The sequence below is a fragment of the Prinia subflava genome, chromosome 9, assembly GCF_021018805.1.
Source record: "Prinia subflava isolate CZ2003 ecotype Zambia chromosome 9, Cam_Psub_1.2, whole genome shotgun sequence".
Taxonomy (NCBI): domain Eukaryota; kingdom Metazoa; phylum Chordata; class Aves; order Passeriformes; family Cisticolidae; genus Prinia; species Prinia subflava.
Genome location: NC_086255.1, coordinates 29,273,815 through 29,298,473, shown reverse-complemented (window position 1 = coordinate 29,298,473; position 24,659 = coordinate 29,273,815). Strand labels below are relative to the sequence as shown.

The 24,659-nt window shown below is 42.2% G+C and overlaps 1 protein-coding gene across 3 annotated transcripts in view; it reads right to left on the bottom strand.

The window, feature by feature from the left end:
• ARID5B (AT-rich interaction domain 5B) overlaps positions 1 to 24,659 on the bottom strand; it is a 117,756-nt gene that overhangs the window by 36,117 nt on the left and 56,980 nt on the right. For all 3 annotated transcript variants that reach the window (XM_063406113.1, XM_063406112.1, XM_063406114.1), the window contains one exon: positions 1,995 to 2,107. In XM_063406113.1, coding sequence (XP_063262183.1) covers positions 1,995 to 2,107 — 113 coding nt within the window. The remainder of the gene's footprint in view (positions 1 to 1,994; positions 2,108 to 24,659) is intronic.

Genomic DNA, 24,659 nt, shown 5'->3' with positions numbered 1-24,659 from the left:
ATGCACAAAGTGCAGTACATCTGCTATAGAGAGTTTGATTCACTGTCCTTCTCTCATGGAAGTGCATCCACAGCCCTGAGACACAGATTGATGTGAAGAGCCACAGTGAAGTCAGTGTGACTACATGCGAGGACGTTATATCATGAGCATGTCTATTATTTATAATGAAATTAAGCTGGCCAAGATAATTAATGCTATTAATATCTGCACAATGATGAGCACAGTATGACTAGACAAATAGGTGGAATTACTTCTTATCTGAAATATCCTCCCATCTGACTAGTAGTGTGAACCTGAATATAAACAGAGAGGATAAACGATTTGGTATGAAGTGTTACTGTTGTTTTTAATTATCTAATACCTATATATCAGGTGCTGAAGAGGCAGAACTACTTGTGATACAGTCTGGGGTGCTTTGACAATATGGTCCGTGCTGCAGTGCACTGGCAATATTTTGACATGAAAAATGGCTTGGGGGAAGGGGGAATTGAGGCAAATTGAGACATTTTCACACAACGGATTTGCACATTCTTTCACAGAGAAAACATTCAGACAAACTCTATAGTATCTGGCAGGACCCCGCGACTCAACACACCAGGCTCCATCACCTCTTACCATGCCTGTCTAATACGATAGTACAGACTCCAACTGAGCACAATGGGGCACAAAAAGAAGAGAAACAATGACTTAAGGGCAGAGTTTCATCATGAACTTCAGCCTCTTTTATCGTCATCAACAGAAGGCACAATTTTAACTGAACTCCTAGGGAGGAGGAGGAGGTGGAATTTAATTTGCCTTCCTATGAGAAACTGAGAGCAGAACACTCCCACTTGACCTCTTTAACCTCCTAATCTCCCAGGACATTCACTGTGTACAACAATACCAACGCAAATGGATCTATGGATTCACTGTATTTCCTAAAGAGATGGTCACAACAATGGAAGTGTTTTTCAGATACACATCCATCTAATGTATTGAAACAATAGATTTGGGAGGAGTTAGTGTAAAAATTCAGTATATGCAAATCTCTTTAGCTGTTTAGCTTAAAAGTATCAGTGACGAAGTTCTGTCTCAGATAAAAATCAACTATTGCTCTAAGTAATTTTCCATCTTTACACCTTAGAGTTTCTAATTAAATCATCTTGAAAGGAGCCATTTGTGCTGCTCTTTTTTTAAAGAGAAAACCAAATTCCTGTCTAAAACCACTCAGACTGCATAGAAAATAGGATGCAATTTACACTACAGAAACTCCATTTTAAAATATTTTAAGGAAAAGACACAAACCCATAAATATCTTAAAGATTAGGTCTATAAACACTAATCAGTGATCCAATTTTTACTTGCAGTATGGGCTAAGCACTGCAGCACATACAGAAGACTCTGTAAAAGCATGCACTATTCAGCAAACTGTGGAACATGCAGCTCAGCAGTAAGTATTAAGCAGTGGTTGCTAAATAAACAGCCCAGATTTTTTTAAGCCTTCATACTGAGTGTCTGCCTTTTTTTTTTTTTTTTTCCCCAATTTAAAAATGTCGAGATCTTAACATCAGGGTAATGCCGTTTGTGTTTGCTTCTTAGAAACCATTACTGAGGCAGCTCTTGTTTCATAGTCTGTTTATCTTCAAACTTATATTTAGAAGTACATTGTAACGGGGTGAGCTGCGCCCAGGTTTATTTTTAATTCGAAGATACTGTCACACACTATGTTTGTGTGTCACAGAATGTGAAAACTAACACTAGATGCCAAGAAAGCTTAAGCACTACCAGTTACCAACAAGCTGATAGCATTAGGTTGTTAGGTGATTATAATTGCTGGTAACTTTGAACACAGGCATCATTTAAAGTGAAAAATAAAACTATTGAAAAAAAATTACGTTTATCTCCCCAAGAAAATAAGTTACACTCTAAATGTGAAACCACATGCTGGGAAACAAAGGCAGGGCTGTACCCAAAAAAGAAGAGAGTGCCGAAAAGAGTATTATTAAGTGATTTACCTTGGCAACAGCTTTGCTTTCAGAATTATTGTTGGAATCCTTAATGCCATTTAATGAATCTCTTCTCTGTGGGCATGGCTTCTTTTTGCGCGGTCTGCCTTTAAGATTTGGCGCTGAAAATTAATGGAGAACACTTTGAGCACATTGTCTTATACTGGATTCTTAATAGCCACAAGCACAATAAATAATTCCACTGCAATCAGTCACAGAGATGTACACATCTGTCCACAGTAAATGCTTATTACGAGATTCCCGTCCTCTATGGGTTACATCTTGACACACTATACATTTCTATAGAATATCCCCCAAGGCTAATCCATTCTACTTTCACATAACTAATTAATATAAAGTCAAACACTGGTCTCCCAAGGACTTGGAGAGAAAGCACAAATACTTCTCTACTGTACGAAAAAGAACAAAATTTAATATTAATAGGCAACTTTGCATTAATCACTGCCTTTATTTTTAATCTTCAAGCAAGAGTACTAACTGCTATTTCCAACTTTGGGAAACATCTGGTATTGGAAACGCTCTGAAATACTGAAATTCCTTACAGCTCCAAGAAATGTTTATATATCCTGTCATTCTTGTCAAAGTTTTTCTAAAAAAGTTTAAGAAAAAAATAAAAAATTACCCCTGAGTCCTGAAATGGATCAAAAACCCCCCTTAACAACTAGTTCTGGAAGTTGACAAGTACTGAAATAAGTGATTGATTGTTTCATAAGGGTTACATACCACACATACAAATTAACGTGACTCACTTTCAGTTTTGTCCAATTCTTAAGATAAAACAGCTCTGAAATAACACAGTGACTAAATCCTAACTGTGCTGAGCCATACGAGGAATAGGATATGGATCATCATAAAAAATATCACACTCATCTTTCAGTAGTGCTATTACAACATAAATTATGATCATATATAGAAATAATAGATGAAGCAGATGCTTGCTCATTATTACATGTCCCCTCTGCTTTCAGATTTAAAGATCAGCCTCCGACTACTATGGCAACATTTAAAATGATAAACAATCATTAACTAATGACGGTAGTGAATAAGATAATTTCCTTTAAACCTTTAATTTTTAGGTAACCATTGTTTTCATTACTTAAAGGGATGATTAGAACAATGTCAGAAATCTAAATATCACAAACCTCTTGAGTGTCTTCTAATTGTTTCTAATCTTACATTTGTCACACAGTAAGCCAGTGGTTTCAGGACATTTTACATTTTAATTAGTTTGCAAACACAATAAAGGGTGCTAATTTGATTTTATAGTTTGAGTAACACTGTCATATTTGGTCTGTTCAGAGAAAAAGAAAAGCTTTGGGTTTAAAATAAAAAGTCAGATCTTTTTTCTTCCCCCAGCACTGGTGTAAGGTAAAAAAAAAAAAAAAATCTCTGTGTGTGTGTATATATATATATCTGCATGTGCATATGGGAGTAAGTCCATATTTGTGTCTATCTAAAAATACATTTATCTCCCTACAGAAATATCTCCATCTATCTCCAGTGAAGCACATTCTGCTTATTGAAAAGTACTGCAGAAAGCAATTCTGAAATCGTCATCTGAGGCTAACATGCAAAATCAAACAAAGAGAGAAAGAAATGATTACCCATTCCAGCCGACAAACATCTGCCTGATTTATATCTGTACTCATGAATGCTACAGCATGTGAGTGCACACTACAGGGCTGGGATCGCCGCCCGTGCGGGTGTCGGTGCTGCACAGATCGAGCACTCGGCGCGCTCGCTGTGAGCCACAGTCCCTCCCCCGGCCATGGCTCACACAAACAGCGAGCAGAGCCCGCTGTGTGTCACAGTCCCTGCCCGGCCCTCGCTCACACACACAGCGAGCAGAGCCCGCTGTGTGTCACAGTCCCTGCCCGGCCCTCGCTCACACACACAGCGAGCAGAGCCCGCTGTGTGTCACAGTCCCTGCCCGGCCCTCGCTCACACACACAGCGAGCAGAGCCCGCTGTGTGTCACAGTCCCTGCCCGGCCCTCGCTCACACACACAGCGAGCAGAGCCCGCTGTGTGTCACAGTCCCTGCCCGGCCCTCGCTCACACACAGAGGGAGCAGAGCCCGCTGTGTGTCACAGTCCCTGCCCGGCCCTCGCTCACACACACAGAGGGAGCAGAGCCCGCTGTGTGTCACAGTCCCTGCCCGGCCCTCGCTCACACAAACAGCGAGCAGAGCCCGCGGTGTGTCATAGTCCCTGCCCGGCCCTCGCTCACACACACAGCGAGCAGAGCCCGCTGTGTGTCACAGTCCCTGCCCGGCCCTCGCTCACACACACAGCGAGCAGAGCCCGCTGTGTGTCACAGTCCCTGCCCGGCCCTCGCTCACACACACAGAGGGAGCAGAGCCCGCTGTGTGTCACAGTCCCTGCCCGGCCCTCGCTCACACACACAGAGGGAGCAGAGCCCGCTGTGTGTCACAGTCCCTGCCCGGCCCTCGCTCACACACACAGAGGGAGCAGAGCCCGCTGTGTGTCACAGTCCCTGCCCGGCCCTCGCTCACACACAGAGGGAGCAGAGCCCGCTGTGTGTCACAGTCCCTGCCCGGCCCTCGCTCACACACACAGCGAGCAGAGCCCGCTGTGTGTCACAGTCCCTGCCCGGCCCTCGCTCACACAAACAGCGAGCAGAGCCCGCGGTGTGTCATAGTCCCTGCCCGGCCCTCGCTCACACACAGCGAGCAGAGCCCGGCGGCAGCGTGGGCCGGGCCCCGGCTGCCACAGCCCGCCAGCTCCGGCCACGCCGCCCCGCCTCGCTTGGAAACCCCGCGCCGCCTCCGGTGGCTGCCTCATGCCTGCAGGGACTTCTTGGCACACGACCTGGACGGGACGGACAGATCCTTAACCATGGTATGCCTCAGCAGTCGCTGAGTTCTTTAAAAAGGTACTGAAGGAAATAGAAATGTTCCCTCGATTTGCTACACTCTGGCGCACATGTTAAAAGATTAACCTTTGAATGAAAGGATCCCCAGGCCTGGCCCAGCCAATGGCCAAAGAGGGATGTGGCTGAGCTACCATCAAATACACTTGCATGCGAGTTATTTGTCCTTCCTTGCCTTCCTTCAGTCCATTCTTTCTTTTTAACAAATAAAGAAACCAGTTCAAGACTCAATGTTTTTCAAACACACTTGTTATCCTGACTTTTGGCACTGTACTTTGCATCACACTATAAAGCACTCCTAATGTTTTGCTAAAAGCTTTAAAAGCAAGAAGGCATTTGTTCCTAAATTCCAGGTATACTGAGCTTGCATATAAACACTGTTTGAATTGGAGCCTTCCACGGCAGAACTGGCACGAACCCACTATGAAATGGGGTATTTGCATTCTGCCTGTGGCTCAGGAGCTGCAGCAGGGAAGGTCTGTGCGCAGCACACACAAGCACCATCCCACACGCCCCTTGGTATGCTTTCAAATCACCTAAAGCCACTCCAGATCTGACACACAATTAACAAGAAAGCAGCAGCTGGAATTATTACTGGAAGAGAAGGTCCTGGCATCTAATATCTGCTCTGTAAAAGAAAACATTTGACGTAGTTCCAGTCACACTTGAAACAAAGCCATTAATATTTGCTCCCTAAACCATTATAAATAAATACATTATTTGAAGATTATTGCATTTCAGTGACATTTGACATTCATTTTGTTCGTGTGAGCAAGGAAATATGACTAGGACCGAGGAAGGAATTTGCAAGTCACATTCATGTTCAATTTTGTCATCTTTTGTTTAATTTTTGACATATTCATGAGCACACTGTAAATGTCTTGAATTTGTTATTCATAATTATTTTAAAGCAATTTTACACATTTTGTGGCTTATTCACATTCAGTTTTCCTGATGATGTTGGGTGTTCAGCACGTACTGGACAGCTAAGTGAGTATCCTATGGGATTTTTTTTCTGTTTTCTAGTGGAGAAGGACTTCTGGCATGACTACCTAAGAATATCCAAAATTATTCACTTTCTTCATGTGTTTGTGCATATGGCTTTCAAATTCACTTTCTGAAAGCATTTGTGGCAGTGAGGCCCCATAACTTGCACATTCCCAGAAGGCGAGAGCATAAGCAAAGAAAATTGAAGTAAAAAATGAATAAATAAGTACAGAAAAAAAGTTTGCATTATTTGTCACCTCTTCAGTGTGAATGCCTGTAACAGGAGTACGAGAGAGACAACACAGCACCAGTTAAAAAAACTTTATTTCCTGTGTAATCAACACGTGATTGCCCTTGGCCAATGTGTGGTGTTTTCCCACTCCTTTCACCTGCTGAGTCCTGGCAATCCTTGCAGGTATGGCCAGGTAAAACACAGTTAGCAGCAAAATGCACACAGTACGAGCAAACACCCCTTGAGCCCGGAGAGTCCCCAGACTGTGGCTGTGCTCTGTACTGCCACAACACCAGAAATGCCCTGCATGTTTTTACTGCAAACTGTTACACCTGAGAGGTTAAATGCAAAGCCTGTGTCATGCACAGCATGAGCTGGATTATCTGTAGATGGAGACTGGCAAATCTTTGCTGTCTAAATATACCTCAATAAGAAGATGCTTCCAAAGCCTGTTCTTGCTCAAGCTGCCCTACAAACTACAGTAATCAAACAGGGACAATTCAGAGGCATCTGTGCAGAGAAATAAAGACCAGGAATTGCCAATAAGCTCAGTAATAGGCTCTGACCCACCAAGAGAACCACACAGAAAAGAGAAGAGCTCAAGGCTAATGCTGCTCAGGCTAGCTAGCTGTTTCCCCAAAGCCAGAAGTTCTTTCTGTTCATGAAGCCAAGAGCCATGAGCAGCATCACTGCTCAAAAATTACATCTTTCCCTCCAGCACTCTCACAGTCTGTGCAAACATCAGGACATTGTAGGTGATTGGGATAGGCCAGAAGGAGAAGGAGAGGGCAGCTACTCTGCTCACCTACTCAGAAAATTCATAAGTTTGTGGCTACTGTTCTCCAGTCACTATCCCCCTCAGTTGTTCAACTTTCATAGACACTGCCTGCTCAGCAGGACATGAGAAAAAGGAGCATTTCCAAGCCTCACTGCCTAGAACAACTCCCAGCTCTGGTTTTACCCCAAAAAGGCAAGTTCCACACAGGGGAAGGAGAAGTACCCAAAAGTGGGAGATGCCAAGGTCAGCCACAACCATTAACACTACTTACAACAGAAAAACATAGGCTGCCACAACATGACAGCACATTCACCTGCCACCTTCTTTTCCAATGTGTCCAGGACGGGAAAGTGATCACAGGCCTTACCATCTCCCTGTTATCAGGCCAGCCTCACCTGAGCTACATCCATGCTGATACTGCCAGGTACTGTGTACACGTGACCACTTCCAGGGGCATGAATAGGTCAGGAAATAATGGCTGTGGTTTTGGGGTACCTGAATTTAGCAGGTCACTTACTGTAAAATGACCTCTTTTTCACGAGTGTGATTATCCCTGGAAGTCCAGTGGGTTCAACCCTCCCAGTAACTCTGTTCTCTACATTCACATATTTTGGCTGATGCAAAAGATTTGTTGTTATAGGGAGGGTGTTAAAAAAAATAGTGGCCTTCACAGAGCTGAGGTCAAGCTATGTTAGCACTTTGTCAAAATCGGTGGTGTAGCCAAGAGTTTTTAATGAGCCTGGAATGCATTACCTCATTTGTCATACCTGGATCACTTACTCATGTTGAGCCCAAAATAACCTTGGACCTTGCTGGCTGCTCAGCAAACCATGTAACTAAACAAGTACTGTACTCATGCCTAAAACATGTATCTTTTAATTGCCTGCTCCACATTTCTTACTCTAGAGCACATCTAAGCAAATGTAATGCCCGTGATCAAAGTTCTTGCCTTTCCAGGCCTCTCTGACCTGTTAACTATTTCCTGATACAACTTTTGATTCTGGCTTGCTCATATTCCAGTTTCTCAGAAATACTTCAAAAGTAGGAGAAAAATAGAAAGAAAAGGGAAATAAGGCCATTGCCATATTTTGCTGAGGAATGGACTCAGCTAAAGGACTTACAACCTACACTGCCAACCACATTCTTCTGGCTGCCTGCTGCTTTCTGTGACCATGTTTCAGTGGAAAGATGAAGGAAGAATGACAGCATATTTGCCAACTGCAGAAACCAATTAAAAAAGCTTCTAAAAATCTCCATGGTCATCAGCAAACAATGACCAGCAGAACATCTGGGTCTACATTTAGGGTGGCCTCACAGAGTCAGGTGAGCTCTAAATGTAGAGCTGGGAGTGTACCAGAGGGAAGTAATCACAAACCAGGCTTTAGGTAGAGCAGTGGAAGTTGCAAGAAGTGAATAAGCAGGGATGAACAGTCCTGGATTCGGAAAAGCCATGAGGCAGTGGCAGCCCAGCTGCCAAATGCATCCACAGCCACTCTTCCCTGGAGGATACCTTGCACAGTGTCCCCTCACAGCATCCTTCTGCACTGTGCCAGTCTTGCATATGTCTTCTGGTTTTCACACACATGCACCAAGCTGTGACACCAGAATCCTTGGCCCTAGGCTGCAAAGCCATCAGAACATACAGAACAGATTGGGAGATCTCCCCTCTGAGGCAGGTGGAAATGGCAGGATGTGGCAGATCCCAGAGCTATTCATGATTCAGGTGCCAAACAGAAGCTGGAGGTGGCATATGGAGGTGCCTGGCTATCGAAGCCAAGGTGAGAAGAATGGCCCCAGATCTCCACAAGATCCATGAACTGACCATGCCTGTTAGCAGGTGGCAAATAGCTGGTTGCTGAGGACATCTCTAATGCAGCCTGGCAAAAGTCAGCTTTTGGCTGAAAAGCATGGTTGCATGTTGCACCTTTTAAAATGTAATGAATAGAAAGTTAACAGGTTTAATGGCTTTAGCACTTACCCCTCTAGGGGGCTTCAGGCATTCTGCAATATCTGGAAGTTAAGGAAGGCATATTGCTGTATTTAAGCATGGTCTCAAAAACTGTTCAAAACTTAGTTAATCTTGCATACTTTGTAGAGTCCCAGCTGCTTCCTTGATCTCCCCATCACCACCAACTCCTTATTTTATCTCCTTCTCCTCATTCCCTTTTTTTGCGTTTTGACTTTGGGCCTTCACATTTCATTTATTTTCCTTTCACTCCTGAAAGTTTATTTAAAAGATTTTGTCTCCCATAAACAGGGTCCAAAAATGAGGGCTTGCAGCATTTATTGCCCAGACACACTGAGCTGATGAAGAGAAGCAAGCTGTAAGTAATCTAATATTGCATCGAAAGGTTAGAAATTAAAGTGCCTGGAAAATAAAGCAAAATACCAGACAATGCTAAGAAAAAAACCCCAGACCTGTGTTTAGGAAACAACAGTATCAATTCAGTTTGGGGAAGGTCTCAACAGGACTCTAAATACACTTATGGAAATCAATGATGAGCACCTACCAACAACTCAAGCTCTCACCAAGCTGTGGAGGTCACACACACATCCCTCATGCTTGCGCAAGCTGACATAAAACAACTTGAATACCAAAGTAATTTTTACTAGACTTTTTCTAAATGAGAACACTTGTTTACTCCTTTCTTTATAACTGAACATGTCAGGCCTGACCTGCAAACTCCAGAGCACAGCAGTGAACAACCTTGCAGGAAACTTTAAGGGATCATGCTGCTTTCTAACCCACATAGAGAAAGAGCGGGCTTGTGTAGCCATTTCTGAAAGTTTTGTTTTGGAAATGAGATCTCCCATGCTCCATGTGGGGAAAATCAATTTGCTACCTCTCTAAAGAAAACATTCCCATTTTGGAAATAAGTGAAACAGACACTTCCTTGTGTGGATTAATGTGGAGACATATGACTTTCTGCAGACTGTTGTTTTGACCCCCCTCCTGACTAGACAATCTCTGAAGAAAGCAAAATGCTAGTATTTTTCATGAATTACAGTTCAGACTAACATTGTTTTTAACAGAAAATTTAGAGGCACTGCAAATATCAGGTTGGCCAATTTTTCCAAAAAAGGAATGTTTCTTTTTCCATGGAAGACAAGGTTCAGCATGAGGCTTGGAGTCTCTTTTTATTCATTTCAGCATGGTTGGATGTTAAGAATTCTCCTTGATCTGGACTTCTTTATATCCTGCTGACTAATGTGGGTTTTAAAAAAATGGGAAAAAAAGGAGAGCTTTGTTTGTTTGTTTTTCTGAACAAAATCTATACATGTGTTGGAAATTATGAAATGCAGTAAATTGAAGTGGGAACCTGAAGACTTCAGAGAAAAATCTATGCTTGACAAATACGTGACATTCAAGTAGACCTTAGCGTAGATTAAAATGGTAATAACAAAAAAATTTGGTGTAGGCCTATTACTGGCTACAGATGACAGGATTATTACTAATGATTCAGAAAGAGGCAGAGGTGTTTGGTAAATATTTGTTCCATACTTGCAAAGAAGCCAGATGATATGCTTGCAAAAGAATATAATTAAAGCCAGTCAATTGACTTGGTTTTACAGAAACCAGACCTTAAAACAACAGAAAAGAAAAACAAACAAAGCACCTTATTTTACACTTTGAAACTATAAGCTTGGTTAGAGAAACTAGCTGCACACATGGAACTTACCTGCACTCACTAAGACAGCTGATTTAATATTAGATAATACTTTGATTAAGAAACAGCACTACATAATTTTATTCAAAGGTATATTGAATGGATTAAGAACTGGCTAAATGCAGGCATCAGTGGGGAATTTCTACCAAATGAAAAGATTTCTGGTGGGATTCCACAGGGGTTGCTCCTAACCTTGTAAGTATTACAATTTTTCATCAGTGAAATAAATACAAAGTCTCTGACAGGTACATTCACACTGACACCAGGACTGGCGCAATGCTAAGACTGACTCATACAAATGAGTAATCAGAAGGAAAACAGACCAGGAAAATACAATGCTGCTCAATACAGCTCCAGCATGAAACCTGCACACAGGGATTACAGGTCCCATTGACCAAGCCAAGGGTGACTGTCCATAGGCCACTCCCCACTGGAAATTCAACACACACTGACAGGAAGATGTCATGGCCAACGCGCTATCTGCCTTCAGGGAGGTCTGAATAACTCAGGCTGTGCTGGGTTTGAGCAAAAATGACTGAGAAGTCACTCTACTAGGTAACAGGAGTGCCTGAAAGGGGAGGAAAAAGCTGGTACTCAGGAGTGAGGAGGCTCAACCAGGCATGCCCAGGCACTGCAGTCCCCATACCTGATCCAGCGCCAGAATATGGAGGTACGTGTATAACCAGCTTTCTCAAGGCCTTTGGATAAAGCCTGAGCCAGGCACAAGCTGGCGTGCACAGTGCAGAAGTGACACATGAATTTGAGGGTCTGGAGGGCTGAGACACCAGGCTGGAGCTGGGTGTCCCGCCTGAGGCCGGCGAGGGCCGAGCCCTTGCTGCTGCCAGGAGAGCCTGGCCGCCGTGGGCGGCTGCAGCAGCCTGGCTGGCTGCACCACGAGGCGTCCAGCTGTCTGCCTCTGGCCCTTGCTCAAACAGCTGTTTCCCTTCTCCTTCAGAAAAAAGGTGGTGAACTGGATGAAAGAGTTTGCCAGCAGTTTTGGCTGATGAGCCACTACTTGGGGTTCATACCAGATTAGATGACTCAGTGGTTCTTCTGGTGAGAAATTGCATGAATATGGGATCAAACACAGTGAAGTACTGAGCAATGCAGGACGAGGAACATGAAGAGCTGCAGACCTGATTCAGCAAAGTACATGCCTAACTCATAAAAACCCAGAGCATGCAAAGACCTCTGATGACCTAACTGGGGCTATTCACATCTGTAAGGCTGAGCCTGTTTTAAGTGTTTAACACAACCAAGTCAGCATGGCTCTCTCTGTCACTAATGTGAAAGAAGCATTCAAGCCCTGAACAAAGAAATCGTCCTATCTCATCATGAAACACCCTGTGCTGGGGCAGCATCACAGGCTCAGACATGGGTTCATCAAATTTCCCTTTCCCTCAGATATCTGCAGTCACTCTCCAGCCCCAAAGCCCTCCATCCCCAAAGGTCACCTCCTGGGAAGCTGCACCCAGCAGACAGGGGCTTCAGTTTCTGTTCGAGGGTCAGAGCAACACTCAAGAAGTGTGGGTCTGACTTCTCAAAATAGTCTGGGTTTAAAAAAAGAAAAAAGCAAGCAAAGAAAGGAAAGTGAGCAAATGAGCAAGTTCTAACACATTATGTAATAGCCAAGACAAAAACAATGCAAACATGGCAGCAAGAAGTGAAAATGCACAGCAAACCCATGCAAGTCAGCCTGTCTGATCAAAACTCATCAGAACACTCAAGACAGAGCTTCCATTAGAGGGCTGTAGCAAATAAAAGGCAAATCTTCGGGCAGCTTTCCTAACGACGTTTCTTTTTCTCTCCAGTAAAAGCCAGCGTTTGTGTAATTGCTGTCTAGCAGAGTCAGCAGTGCCCAATGGAGACATGACCTACATACCTCAGAAATACAACAGCTACGTAACCACTCACATCCACGCAGATAGACGGATGAGATGGGCTAATTGACTGATGGACATTGTGCACGAATACAAACAGGCAGAAATTCATGCAAGAAGGAGAAAATGGACAGTTTCCAAGACCTTGCTTTCGGGAATGACAATGCCAGGTAGGAAGCAATGATCATCAAGTTGTGCACAATGTGAAAATGACAAATATATTATTTAAATAATCTCCTGCAATTCTGATTTGTAACTGATTATATAATATTCTTTTTTTTGTGTGTGTGTAAGGATCTTGCAATTTCCTTTCCTTTTTTTTTCCTTTGCACTTGATCATTGCACGGCAAAGTAATCAAAATTTGTTAGGCATAATCAACCTGCATGACAGTATTAGTGAAAATATATAGTAAAGTGACAAGCAGAAACTACAGAGTAAGCCCTCCCCTTTAATGCCCACATTCAGCTGCCATCACAAGGACTACACAAGGCATTAAGTGGAGGCAGGAGCAGCAGCCACAGCCTAAGCCCTGCACTCATTCACATCTCTGGGTCATCACCAGCTTCACTAGCAGCACTTAGCTTGCCAGGCCCTCACCACCACAGAGCACAGAGTCAACAAAGGGTTCAGAGACAATTCTGTTTCTGCAACAGCTTAGGAACAGAGCCTTGGCACCCTGGGACATCTGCATACACCTGACACGGGGTGTTACTGCTGAGGGGCAGAGGGGACACTGCTCAGCACTGCTGAGCACAGGAGGGGTCTCCGCTTTTTCACCAGCAGAACACGGAAGTGGAACTCTGGCTATTTTGTCAGGTTGTATATGAGCAGCTAGGGAATCTGTGTAAGTCCCAAAACACACCAAAAATGGTGGTTTTAAAGTCCTCACGACTGTAAGATCGTGTGCCCAATTTAAATGAGTGCAAACCCCGTGGACTCGGTGTAATCATTCCCAACATCGACACAAACAAAATTGAACCCATCTCTGCATTTTGGCCCCAGCAAATCTCTAGCACTCAGAAAAATCCAAATAAAACTGAGCTGTATCCATAAATTTATCTGAGCAGGGCAGGGTTTAAACTAAATATGCAGTCAGTTGTGCAATATTCTTCCGTAGTCAATACTGGTTCTTAGGAAATTATCTGAGTGAATTAAGTGGAAGACTATTAAACAATTTACACACTTCCTTGTGTTTCAGATGTCTAATTATAGCTGTGTTTGTCTCTCCCCGCAGAACTGTTGTATACCACATGGTATGCATATTTCAGCATCCAGCATTATTAACTCATGACCGACTGTCAGTTGATCATTATCTAACACATGGGGTCTGCAAAAAAAGCCTTATTTGGGCAAAAGCAGGCGCCGGACCCGCTCCCACTGCATTTTCCCCCAGAAGAACTTCAGTTGGATTATTATTTGCTGTCAATGGAAACTCTGAGGTTACTTATGTGAAATCTGCAGACAGGAAAATAAATCCTCGCTGAGTTTAAACAGTTCATATTAAAACCATCTCCAGCTCGGCTGGTTTAAAGAAAACTCTCAGTTGCCCTCTAGTGTCCCCCTGCTGCCACGCCAGGCAGCCTGCCTGCCACAGCCAAGGTCACACAATTTAACCTGATTTCACGCTGGCAGATTTACTATTTGCCTAATATTTTGCACAAAAGGGTGAGGGGGAATGCTTTTTCCCACTGGAAATTTCAGGGCTCGAGCCCAGGAAGCCCTGAGTTTGCATAATGTTTACAGCTGTAATTGAGGCGCATGACACACTGGTTTTATGAGTGAGAATCTCTGAAATCACTCTGTGTGCTGCACTCCATAAAGTTCATTCATAACTAAAAATAGACTAATGTACAAACTGATTTAGCATTATACTGAAGCTAAGGAACATAGGGAGTCTGCAGAATTCCCTAATATGGAAGAGAAGCTGAGTTTTCAAAAGCAGCAGTTTATTTGTTTCTGAAAATGGACAACATATGTGAAAGATTTAATATACAGAACCAGGTGTATGTATAGCCTAGATCTTCATATGTGCCCATTTTCATTCTATATAAAGACTTTACACAGCCTGAAACTATAGATTTAATAATAGATTACTAAATTAAGTCTGCACAATCACTTCATAAAAAAAAATAATTTCAATTTAAAATACAGCTGTAGGGGTTTGGACAATTTCCTGCATAATAGAGGCCCATCCCTGAAATGTAAATAACACCGGTATTAAAACAAGTCAATCAGGCATATCAGGAAAAAAAAAAGGTACATGAAAACAAATGCATTTTCCAGTCTATTCTAAGTAAGGATGCCAAGCCTCTATTTTATTTGCATGCTGCTTTGATACATTACTGCTGCTTCGACTGGCTTTTTTTTTTTCCCCCAAATGTCCTGTTCTTCTTAGAGAAATCCAGGGCTGACTAAGTCTTAACATTTTGAAAACAGCAAACCGTCAGGGTTTTGCAATAAGAATTATTCACTGCCTTCCTGTGTACTGTCAGCATTCTTAAAATACTGTTACTATAAAATTAAACAGTGTGCTCTTCAGAAACACATGACGTTGCCTGCTCTGTTTTTTCAACTGTAATTGTGCAATTTGAAAATTCTCTTCTTTCTCAATGCCTTCTCCCCAAACAAATACCTTTGATAGTTATAAGGTTACAGAAACAGTTTAGACTTTTTTTTTTTAAACTTACAGGCCACCTGTATTATTATTGACTGATTACACAGTAAAAATGACAAACATTACTTTATTTGGTATATATCCTAAGTTAATTATAAGGCCTTTTCTTAATTTGACAAGACTGAAATATCACAAGAAGTACATATGGCAATTCAGAAAATATAATCAGAGAAAAGGCGAAATGAACATTTCAGAAGACAAATGATTTGATTTGCATAAGCAGATATTTGTAAGGCTCCGCCTTTCTCCACTGCCTGAACAGCACTTTCCATTTCTCTTGCTCTCACTTTCACAGCACAGCTCACAAGCACAGTCATTGCACTTTCCACCCCAAAGTGTTGCCCCCGTTGGTGAGAGGAGGTTTTTTCCAACGCAGCCAGCCATGCTGTGGGACTCTGAAGAAATGACCCCGTGCACCCAGGCAAGGAGGGGCAGGACCTGGTCAGGGACCCTGAGCCAGCAGTTCCAGCCATACATGCTGCCCCAGCACCCCCCCTTTTCAGAGGAAGGTTGTGTCTTAGCTCCAACTTAAACCAGAGCCCCAAAATACTGAAACTGCCACTAAAATAATAAAAGGGGGCAGTACGGTCCCAGCACCACCCAGCCATGGCAGGGATCACCTGCTCCCAGCCTGTCCCTCAGGGACAGAGTGGGACCCCTGGCAAGCCACTGCCCCCTTTGTCTGCAGACTGGTCTCCTGGGCACCACCCTTCTACAGTTCTGCACAATTCTGATGTGCTCTGCTGGCTTAGGCTCCTGGAAGACTGTGGTAACCTCAGAAAGCTCAAAAACTTCTTTTCCTTACTTCATAAAATACACAGCTAGAATTTTATCGACTAATCCTGGTGAGTTCCCCTCCTTCTGACAGCAGCTGGAAGGCCTCTGACATTGTACAGGAATCCTCATCCTGATTTCTGATAAAGAGTTTGCTCCACTCCCAGATTCACTCATTCTTCCTTCTGATGGATTTACGTTTTTCCTAGAAGCCTCTTCATCAGCCATGACCTGAAGCTACTTTGTTTAGGAAATCTGACCAAGTGACATGGGTGGCCAAACCTACCTATCTAATTTTAAACAGATAAAAGTAGCATCAAGACAAATCATCACCTCTTCTGGATTTCCAAGTGTACTATTAAGACTTGGACTTCAGCGAAGGTGAATATGAAGATTCATTGTCCCAAGAGATAAATATTGACTGAGGGAAAGCAAAGGTCAAATTAATCAATATTTACTCAAGAAACACTAAATCTTGATGCAGTGTAACATACACTCTAAATGTCTTCATCAGCTCTCTCTGAAGATCTTTTCATTATGACTAAATACTACAAAAGTACCTTCTCCCCTCCAAAATTCATATTTAAACCCCAGAAACTCAATCACACCTACTGTAAATAGGAAGCTTTCCGTGCCAGTGGCTTCCGCAAAAGGACATGTTGATTTGCAAATGCTATCTGCCCAGTCTGCATGCCAAAACTCAGTAGCCCTGAACTCTGAAGATGTGAACAACAAAAACTTTCTGACTCATCGCATGGCAGTATTTCAGACTACCATGAACAGAATTTCTTCTTTGGTAAAGACTAATGCAGTCCCTTTTTCCTCTGTCTCAAGTACCTGTAAATTAAGACTGAAATTTTATCTCTGGTTTGTATTTAACATAAAGATTTACCCTGGTACAATGCTAAACAAGAGTTTTGGGGGAGTTACAGTCCTGTTATTCACTGTGGCAAGTGTATTAGTCCTATTATTTATCTAAGGTTTCAAGCTTACTGCCTGCTTCCTGACGGTTTTCTGTGTTGTTTTTGTCTGAAGCCACAGTGCTATGGACTTTTTTCCACACAACAGCACTGTTGAAAGCAAAAATTCCAGGGAATTTGTAGAAGCTGATTTTTCTGAAGATGCATTATGAAGGAAGACACTTGCACCCTCTGTATTTTCAATGAAGTTATTCCCAGAATTCCCCTTAGCACCTCCACACAGCTACTCTGTCACTGGGAAGGTTTGAACACTCCTACTTCAGTGTTCGTTCAAACAGTCCAGCACAGCTGGTGAACTCCTATTTCTAACCTTTTGTCTTCACTAAATAGTCAAATGTAGCGCATTTTTTGCAATCACCATGGAGATCTGTTGGTTTCAAATTAGGCACAAACTGTTTGTTTCCTTTGCTATTTTTATAGTGTTTTGAGCCTATTATGCTCATCCCACCCTGCCCTTTCCTTATCTTACTGGCAAGTAAGAAAAACTGGCTTCACTGGAAGTCAAATCCTAGACACAGCCACTCATGAACTGGGGAGAATGGCAATGGTCTCCCCTTCTCAATTCCTTCCCTCACTGTTGCCACCAGTCAGTCTGCACAAGGTCAGACTACACTGATGAGATGACACAGAAGGGAGTAAATGCCTGCTAACTGGAAGAAACATGTGAGCTTTGCTTCGTGCAGTTTCATACTTAGGCCTACTAGGGTTGGAAGAATTGATTTACCCACAGCAAAAGGGAATAGGCAGGGTTGGGTCACACACATGTGATGACATGAATGAACCACCAAGGGCTGGTATGGGAGAAACAGCCCCGGTGTGGCAGAAGGAACCAGGATGGGGATGGGATCATGTGGCACTGGGGGCAAAGGTGAGGAAATGACTAACAGGACTGAAGAAATAGTAGTAGGGGGGATCAGCACTTCTGGACTGTTTGGGTTACACACAGAAAGCAGTTAAATCCAGCACTCCCCAGGCAGGTGACAGTCACCAAGAGACACCTGAGCTATTGCAGCCAGATGCCACGGAGCACCTTCCCCTCATGGAAAGGCTGTCCCACACCACTGAGAGCACGAGGGAGTTGTTAATTGATTGACTCCAAAGTGAAGTGTCTAACAGAAATTCCTTTGGAGGCGCACAGAAAGACACAAGGACCGATAGTGCTGAATGTAGGTTTCCCACAGCCCAAGTCAATGGGCTCCCTGTGCCAAAAAATGCAGCAGGCTGGGATCTGACAGTCCCAAAGCTGTGCAAGCCAAATGCAAGCCTTTCCCACAGTTCTGTGACAGGTACATTGCTGCCTTTAAAACAGCATCAAGTCTCCACTAAAACATTTCTCTGCTTCTGGAATCATACGCAATCCATAATATGGAACTTAAGTTTAAATTCAAAGGCCAATTAAAAAAAATAAAATCAATGAAATGCTTTTATGAAAGAGAAGATTGATCTGCAGCTTATAACTTCCAGTAATGTAATATTTTAGAACTTTAATAAATAATGCTTTTATCTTGATTGCAAAATAATACCCTGCCATGAAAACACAGAGCAGAGGTAGAAAACTGTTCAAGAATTAAAATGTCACACTTTGCAGAGAATGGAGCATTACAATTATTGGTGAAACATATTTTTCAAACTTGTTAACACAAAATTAACAATTACATACATCACTTAATTCTATAAGTGCGTATCTCTCAAAGCACCCATTAGCCAACCATGCCTAGTTCAGTTTTAATATACATGCAGGCTTTGTAGCACAGAGGGGATGTAACTATGCAAGTGCTGGCACAGTAAACCCTGAAATGGCAAGTGCTATTAAATTGAGATGCAATCACGTTGAAAGGGAAACATTAACAAACAGCAGACAATTGAGAAGAAAATACAGGGCGCTTGTGTTCTAATACATGTGCCTCAAAACCTTATATAACTATTCATTGTCTAATTCATCTGGCCAGGGGCCCCGTTTGCTCTATGCTATGCTATACTAATTTTATAATAATAAACTGTTATACAAGCTTTATGCAGTCATGCATATGAAGAGGTTGTGGAAGACATTACATTTGATTATATTTCTAGCAAAGACACCATCTTGAAATTAAACATAGCCTGGTAAAAGTTTTTTAAAAAAAAAAAAAAAAAAAAAAAAACAACCAAAAAGAAAGTAAAAGACAAATTAAAGAAAAAGGAAACAATGTATGCAAATAAATAATTAAAAACCCCCAAACAAACAAAAAAATTCTAAAAGGTTCCTTTTCTCCCCTGTCACCTCCACATTATGCGTAACAGATGAATACCACTCATTCTTGCATTGTATTATATCTGCAATACAATGCAAGAATCTCCATGTTTCTCGATTATGCTCACTGGAAGACAATCAGTAATTTTTGGAAATGCATGGTTTTTTAAATACTCTTTCTTTTCGTAAAAACAAAGCAAAATGGTTTACAGAGCCAAAAGGAATGCATGAAATAGCTGGGGTTTAAAAACCATGTTATTTTTTGCTTTAGCATGAACCAACATGAAATACTGAGATGCCTTAGTTAAGATTTAACTGTACCACAAAACATTTGTAGGATGCAGTTGGAAAACTCGGGGATGAGAGAGACAGGGCACAAAAACATACACACTACAAACGAGATGTGATCCAGAAAAGTAATTTCATATTCCACATTTGTCCATGGAATTGTCTGAGAATTTTCTGCTCAACATTATTTCCAGGTTTATCACAGCGGTTCAAACTGGGCTATATTTAGTCACTGACCAGTGCCAGAAAGCACTACCAGACTATAGGATCATGGCATATTTTAAGTTTGATATCTCATCTACCATCGAGGCCAGAAATAAAATACCTGTTATAATCAAAAGGAGTAAAAGCCTCAGAGCTCCAAAATACACAAGGGACTTTTTCAGCTAAGTCATGAGATATCCCAACTCAAAAATCATGTTCTGATTACCATTGTGCGCCTGGATACTTCCCGACCACCCTCTACATATTTTGATTTCAACATTTTACCATCTAATCTAAAAAAATCCCATTAAAGTTGGTGAAGCAATGTTTTATGTGGGGCCCCTGAGGCACTTCCACATGCAAATACCACCACCACATACCAGAAGCAAAGAGTCGGCACTCAAGTGGCACTGAAGCCGATGGGTGTAAGAGCAAGCCCCAAAAAGCTTTTATGCCACATTCTGACCTAAATCACAGCACTGTCAATTCAAAGTAATTGACTCCTGTGGATTTACATGAGTGGAAAGGAGATCCCAATCTTGTTCTTAACCTTTACCTTTGAAGTAGAGATGATCATAAATCAGGTTTTCCTATCCAACAGGAAAATGTCAAAATTTCATAACTTTCTTCAAATTGGGCAGTCAGTCAAAAATGTTCTGAGCAACACTAACAGGCTTTTTAATGAAAAGAAAACAACTGGAAATACTTATACAGATGAAAACTCTCATCTCAAATGGTTTTGACAAGACAGTGCATCCCACTGAATGTGGGCTCAAAGCCCCGTGCTTGAATAGCGAGCGTTGAGTTCCCTGAGCTGCTGCAATGGTACAACCCCTGTGGAACAGCACCAAAACTCACCCAGAGAAAGGGGTGGGTATAGGACATGGCCACACCAGCATCAGCTGTGACAGTGCTGGTCCTGAGAGGATGTCAACCCATGATAAAAACCTAATCCTTCCAATCCTAGACCAGGCCTTTAATTTCAACCTTTCCGATTGAAAAAAAAGAGATAAAAAGTCCAAAATCCAAATAGGCATATAGTGGGGTGTTACTGTGAGAAGATTTCCATTTCATTTAAATTGCATCTTTGAGTACTAAAAAAGGCATGAAGGACTTGACTCAGTACAATGAGACAACTTCATGTGAGGTAAAAGTTACGCCAGAATTAAAATGCAGCAAGAAGCTGGAGCCAGGAGCAGTGCAAGAGAAGGAGTGGAGCCAAGCCAAGGGGTTTGCCTGGAGCTTACACCCATGGCCAAATGCTCCTACCAAAGGAAACAGGAACCTCACCCATTTTCTAGAAGCAGGAATGCAAGACAAGGTGGCAAAACTCTCTTCAGCCACTAGGGAATGTCTGTTGAGTTCCTGTGATCTATTTAATCATTGTTACCTTGCCTTGGTCTAGGCTTCTGAAACTGCAAAGTCCATCCAACTGCAGCCTCCTGCAAGTGCTTCTGGCTGCATGACCCACCTCATCCCTGCCTTTGACTGCTGTGCCAGCTGGAGCTTGTGTTTGCTCCTCTGGGACTGTCCGATTTTCATGGATCTGCAGGCTTACACCAGTCAGGACAGCCCTGATGCCTCCCCAGCTCACCTGAAATGGGAGCTGATGTTACTGCTCATTCATCTTGGCTTCCTTTGCTCTCTCGAATATTTCTGATGGTTGCTAGGCAACTATTGTTGAATACATGCATGAGGCATTAATTGTATGAGCACTTTAAAAGAGGAAAATTCTTTAAAACTGAGGACATTGCCATACCAAAAATAGGATATTTCTTTTATGAAGGGCAACACTCGTGGCTGGGAATGTTGAAGGCTGCAGTATGTCAGAGGCCAGATGAGTCACTCAGATTACTCACATGCAGTGCAGCACAAAAGCAGCATCTTAGCAGACCTGACTTTATAATAAAATTTTATTTTAAATTAAGTGCTTCAGATCTAGTTTTATCTTCTGACTGCTGTCTTTGGGATATCACAGTCCACATTTTCATGAAATTAATTGCTTTGGGTCCAGCTGTTGTTACAATGTTAGAACGTAGGGAGTGTATCAATTCAGTACCTTCTAAACTAAACATGGCACCAGCAAGTACTCCTCTTTGCTACACTTCAAAGAGATGCTGTAGTCTCACCACTGATCCTAAGTGCTCTGTGCTTCTTACCCATAAATGTGGATTTCATTTTATAGGGTCTTTTTTTCCAAAATACATTCCAATGTCATGATCAAGCTCTGAAGACAGTAAACACAGACTTCCATAAATTGACTTAAACTTCTAAACTAAGCAACTGCAAGGATTTGCAACTAGGTAATTTTTAGGGGGGGTTGTTTTATAAAAAAACCCATCTCTGCCATAACTAAACATTCACAATATACACGTATTCATCTTAATTACAGGCTGGCTTTCAAAACAACCAGCACCAAAAACCTCCTGAAGAACCATCATTTTTTGGCAAATGAATACAACGATTATGGTTCATTGCAAAATCGGCATGCTATAAAAGAATGAGGGCAACTATACTGCTAATTTTAAACATGGTATTCTGAGCTAAGAGCTGCTCAAGACCCTGGAAACAACCTTTTCCATTTTTCAAACTTGTGCTCTACCTCTGTGAAAGTTTATAATGGGACACGGGCTCAACTCAGCGAAGTTCAGCTGAGGTTTGTAAGACTTGAAGGTGAAGGGACTTATTTAATCAGGGAAGTGAGAAGTAGAATCATCAACACCTACTTAAAGTAAACATGTCACCCCACAGCAAATAGCTGTTTGTCACTGGGAGTTCAACCTCCACTACAGCTGCAAATCCTGTGTGAAACAGGAGGGTGATGACAGAGCTGGAAGATCGCACAGTACCTTTCTGTTGAAGCAGCAGCAGTGTCTGTGGATATCACTTACATTAGCAAGATGATCACCACTAGTGTGTTCACATATTTCTTACCCCTTCTGCGACCTGAGACTGCTGATTTCAAACAAACTCACTCTCTTCTACTATCCACTTGCTTCGTTTCTAACACCTTTTTAATTAACATCTCTTTAAAGCTATTACAAAGTTAAGGTCACCAGAGATGTCTGTGCAAGGCCCATCAGAGACACTCATGAAGTAGACACTGTATGTCTGCAGATGATCTTGCAGTGTGTTGCCACACATTTCAATGACATACTACTGGAGTTGTTTTCCATTCTTCATCTGAGGAGACAGCCGATTGCAGAAGTTACTAAAAGTGGCCTAAAATGGACCTGAAATTCTCCCTGAGCTGATCTCCTGAAGAGAGAACAGGCCATGGATTGATCATGCCCCAGAGACCAGAGCAGAGGAGCACACTGCTGCTCAGTGCTCTGAGATAGGGAATAGGGAACTGCTCACGGTGGACTGAGACAGGTGAGGTGAACAAAGACGACACAGGTTATCAACAGCCACCAGCCAGGAGCAGTGATCATCAGAAGACAGTGATGTTTAGCTCCTAACATACCATATTTCCTCCATAATCCTGTTCCTCATCTCCTGTCCACAGAACAGATGCAAAGCTCCGCCTTGTCTAATTAAGAGTGCAAGCAAATGTTTTTAAGGTTTGTTTTACTGTATAATGGACAGAATTTCCAGTACAGTCTAGCCTTTACTGGTCCTGATGCTATAAATTCCATATATTAATAAAGTTACAGTTTATAAGGCCTTTAATAAGGAATTAGGAGGATATCAGCACCTTGTTTGCTTTCTGCAGATACTGCCTATACAGCTGAGTGGCTACTGGATGAAGACAGTATCTCTTCTTTGAGTAAGGGTTGTGTCTTTTGCAAAGCAATCTTGATGTAAAGGATTCAAGTACCAAAGAATCTTTGCTACTTCTAGGTAAGTTGTTACCATGGTTAATTACCCCTCACTACGTAACTGTGCTTTAGTTTCAGCATTAATTTATCTGCTTCCACTTTGAAGCATGGAGTCTTGCTATGTGTCTGTTTGCCAAATTACAGAGACCTCTACTGCCACAGGTCTCTTCCTTATTGAAGTCCCAACAATCTGAATGGGCCCCTCCTTAGTCTTCTCCTCTGTGTACTAACATTCTTTAGTCTTTCACTTAAAAGCAGGTTTTCTGTCCCATGAACTGCTTTTGGGGCCCTTCCTTAACCCTGTCCAGTATTTGAATATGCAAAGGACAGGCATCAGAATCAGGTCCAAAGACAGAAGTAGGGAAAAACCTCTCTAATAAAACTCTTCCTGCTCTTCCATGTTCCTCTACAAGCCCACAGTTGAGAATAATACATTTGAGTATTAATAGTGCAGTTATTCCATGAAAATGTACCACCCTTTTTGCAGCAAGCCATCATCATCTGACTGACTGACTAAAAATGTTATCTCTTAGGGGGTTGATAATGATTTCCTCTAGCATTAGAGGCAGGAGTAGTAACACCTCTCTATTTCTTCTCTCTATTCCCTGCATATTAATCCAGGAAGCATGTCTGCTCTCCTCCTCCAGTCAATTGGATATCTATCATTACTCCCAAGTAATTTATGCCATTAAGAGCAACACAACAGCCCAGCAGCACACGGAAATGCTGCCAGATCACTAAAAGACCAAGATACACCTGTATCCAATACTGAGGCCCAAACTTCAGCTGAAATGTAACCTATCACTGCCTCAGTCACCTTTGGCCCATCATGGACAGTATATCAACTAAAAAAAATCATAAAAAAGTCATAATTGCCAGTGATAAACCTACACAAAGAATCCACACCACTTCTTTTATTAAAATTTGCCTTCACTTTCAGGATTTATGCATAAAAACAAGGTCCTAGGAAGAAACTACCAGCATCCACTGGCTATAGACAGATGCAAAAAAAAGGGATTGCTGAGGTCTCTTAAGCTATTTGTGTAAATGATAAACTAATTGCCCTTGTTCTGTTTGATCAGGTTTACAAAGATGCTGACAGGTAATGAGAACTTAAACAGCACTATTGTTACCAGAGAGAAAAAGCCCTACTCCGGATTCCCCTCAATGCCCTCGCTTGATTTCAGAGAGAGAAAACTATAGCAAGAATTTTAATGACCTATTTTGTCTCTCTTGCAATTTGATT